At 45.0% G+C, this 3,252-nt stretch overlaps 1 protein-coding gene across 1 annotated transcript; it reads left to right on the forward strand.

Annotated features, from left to right (window-relative positions):
- Positions 1 to 6: 6 nt before the first annotated feature.
- On the forward strand, positions 7 to 2,488 carry LOC119354431 (growth-regulating factor 11-like). Its single transcript, XM_037621157.1, has 3 exons — positions 7 to 376; positions 1,196 to 1,420; positions 1,722 to 2,488. The coding sequence occupies exons 1-3, from the start codon at positions 121 to 123 to the stop codon at positions 2,036 to 2,038; spliced, it is 798 nt and encodes a 265-aa protein (XP_037477054.1). The 5' UTR covers positions 7 to 120; the 3' UTR covers positions 2,039 to 2,488.
- The last annotated feature ends 764 nt before the right edge of the window (positions 2,489 to 3,252 follow it).

Raw genomic sequence — 3,252 nt, forward strand, 5'->3', positions numbered from 1 at the left:
TCTTTTGTCACGTCCTTCTCCTTCCCCCTCAAAGCGAAAGCTCCGTATCGCCGGACTCCCCCCCGATCCAATCCCAAAGATACCTTTTGCCCTCTTCTCTTGCGCGGCCCTTTCGCTACCATGGCGGCGGAAGGGGAGGACAAGAAGGATGCTAATTCCGTTGGAGGCGGCGGCGGCGGCGGCGAGAACACCCTGGAGGCGGCGGAGGAGGCGATTCTGCAGGCGGTAGGGCAAGAACCCGGTCAAGAATTGGAGGGCGAGGTGGAGGAGAGCGCAGATCGAGAGGGGAACGGCGACGACGCTGGGAAGGAAGATAGTGGGTGTAAAGATCTGGTCCTGGTAGAGGACCCTGTCCTGGTCGAGGATCCAGAGGAAGGTACCTGTACTTCTCTGGCGGTCGCATGCAAGAACTTGTTCCGTCCATCGTTAATCACGCAAGAAACTTTTCTGTGCTGTTATTTGGCTCTATTAGCTGACTGTTGGTAGTGTTCAACTGTAAGATGCAATAATACAATAGAAGTTCTATGGTGTTTTTGCGTAGGAATAGTTGCAGAAGAAACAGTATAGCTGGTTTCGGATGGTGCTAATTTTTAATTTAACAATTAACTATACAAAGGATGCTTTGTTGTACAAGGACAAATAGTGTCTCTTCAGTTTTCCACGCTGTATATATATAATACGTTGTTCATTTAACTACGCACATAGGGGTGCCTTTCTTTTTTGCTAGTTATTTTGGGATTTAGTTTATTTTTGTTTCTTTATGGCTGTTTGAAGAGAATTATTTAGTTGCTAAGAAGAAAGAAATGACATAAAGCTTGAGGGGTTTCTTGTTTGTCAGATATTTTTATTTTCCAGTTTATTGTCAGGCATGTTTTTTTTTTGCTTCCTGTCGTTCTTAACTCCTTTGCATTGTACATTGACTTACAATTTAGCAAGAAACTGTATGTTTTCAGGATTCCGCTACAAATCTGACGTCGGGTTCTTTAAGCATGGAAAATCTGATTTATTCATTGTTATGCTAGCTTTTCTTAATACTGACGATGCACAAAACATTAGATTTTGGGTTTACCATTGCTTCGCTGTCATTGTTGTCTTTATGTACAAGGCCGAGCTATGTAAGTGTCGAGTAGATTTCTGTACTGCACATAATACTTACTTGAGCCCATTAATTTGTTTGTATTTGTTTGGTTGACAGCGGTAGCAACTGCAGCACTTCAGGAAGAAATGAGAGCGCTTTTCGCGTCTGTCCCTGAAGGTGCTGGGGCATCATTTACTGCGATGCAGCTGCAGGAGCTAGAGCAGCAGTCTCGGGTATACCAGTATATGGCTGCCCGTGTGCCTGTGCCTACCCATCTCGTCTTCCCCATCTGGAAGAGTGTTACCGGTGCATCCTCTGAAGGCGCGCAGAATTACCCTACATGTATGCCCTTGTAATCTGTGTCATCGTTGATATGTTCCTTGATGTCAGAATTTATTGAATATTTGGTAGATATCAGAAAATATTCATATTAGTTGATTGCGGTATCTAGGGCAGTGCAGTAAGGTCCTTGGATGTCATACCTAGTTGGTTTTATAGCAAATAAAAGCTCCAACGACATGCAATAGCTGTTGAAATGATGGGAATGATCAAGAACCCCCTGAAAAGTTGGACATTTCTTATTCATTTATTTTTCAGAGCTATTTGAGGCTTTCTAACTGATTTGTATTGCTGGACTGGGCAGTGATGGGATTGGCAACACTCTGCTTGGACTTCGGGAAGAGCCCAGAACCAGAACCAGGAAGGTGCCGGCGAACAGATGGAAAAAAGTGGCGGTGCTGGAGAAAAACAATCCCAAACGAGAAATATTGTGAACGCCATATGCATCGTGGTCGCAAGCGTCCTGTACAGGTTATTGTTGAGGATGACGAGCCTGATTCCGCATCAGGGTCAAAATCGTCATCTGGCAAAGTCACTGAAGGAGGCAAGAAGACTGACGACAAGAGTTCAAGTAGCAAGAAGCTTGCAGTGGCAGCACCAGCTGCTGTGGAGTTTACATGATTGATGATGCAGCATTTGGAAGGTGCAAGAAGAGCGTAACCGCCATGGCAATTAGAGTTCCGTTATTGTAATCCTCAAAAGACTTTAGTGTTGTCTAGCTATAACCTCATTAAGCAAGCAAAATGTCTTGTCGGAAGAAGCCACAAAAACCCCTGTTTAGCTGTCACTGAATCTTTCAGTTTAGGTGTATAGTTTGAATTAGCTTGGTCGTGCTTTCGGCCTTTGGGCAGGTGATGCGGCATAATTGGATAAGTCTTCCCTCACTGATAAGTCGCATTGTGACTCAAGAAACTGGTGGATGAATCTGCAGAGAGTAGATACTATTTGTTGTGTGCTTTTATTGGCCTTCACAATTGTGTTGTTTGTCAGTTGCATAACAATTGGAAGATCCATACAATTTTAGACCCTATGGAGATTCAGTTATGAGAATACATATCTTTAGTTTCAACATGCTATTTGTTAATGTAAGTTCTAACAACCTGAGGTGCTCTGATATGATTTGAATGCATGTGTGATGTAATGATGTGCTAATGGATACTGCTAAGGATGTTTTGATGCTTCCACTGATTGGTATTTGGTCTATCATTGGATAATGTCTGGGTACTAATCAAATGGCGGTGGAGCCATTTGAATTTCAGTTTGCATGGTTGAATTCCTCGGAGGCTTTCTTATACTTAATAATCAAATGATATGATATCACTATTTTTCTTAGATTGATCGCTAGAGTTAATGGAATCATCAGGATCTATTTTTATGCCCGGTACTAGTTGATTCCCAGGTAATGAAGCCTGATTTGATTTCCAAATGGCCGCGTGGGGCAAGACATGTGGTTGCATTGAAAGATTTCATTTTTATTCCAGAACCTTAGGCTCAATCTGTTAAGTACTCCCTCCGTCCCAAAAAACATGTCGTGATGTCATTTTTTCAGTTTAGTCCTTGTCGTTCTCCCGACCAAACCCGCTGTCCTCGTCCTTCCTCAGCCTTCTCCGACGCCGGCCGATTTGGTCGCCCCGCCCACGCCGCCTCCGCCTTGCTTCCCTCCCGCCTCCCCACACCGGCGCCTTGTTCCCCTCCCCTCCGACCGCCGCCTCGTTCCCCTACGCCCGCCGCCTTGTTCCCCTACGCCCGCCGCCCGCGAAGGTTCAATTTTGGAGACCACCGTCTGCAATCCTCGCTCTCCTTCCGCCTGCGCTCGTCGTGAATCACCTCCTCAC

The sequence above is a fragment of the Triticum dicoccoides genome, chromosome 2A (assembly GCF_002162155.2).
Source record: "Triticum dicoccoides isolate Atlit2015 ecotype Zavitan chromosome 2A, WEW_v2.0, whole genome shotgun sequence".
Classification (NCBI taxonomy): domain Eukaryota; kingdom Viridiplantae; phylum Streptophyta; class Magnoliopsida; order Poales; family Poaceae; genus Triticum; species Triticum dicoccoides.

What these genes read in the sequence shown, in the direction of transcription:
- LOC119354431 (XM_037621157.1), top strand. Translation starts at nt 121, where the DNA reads ATGGCGGCGGAAGGGGAGGACAAGAAGGATGCTAATTCCGTTGGAGGC. An exon ending in GGTCGAGGATCCAGAGGAAG is followed by an intron (nt 377 to 1,195) that starts GTACCTGTACTT and finishes TTTGGTTGACAG; the next exon opens with CGGTAGCAACTGCAGCACTT. An exon ending in CGCGCAGAATTACCCTACAT is followed by an intron (nt 1,421 to 1,721) that starts GTATGCCCTTGT and finishes TGGACTGGGCAG; the next exon opens with TGATGGGATTGGCAACACTC.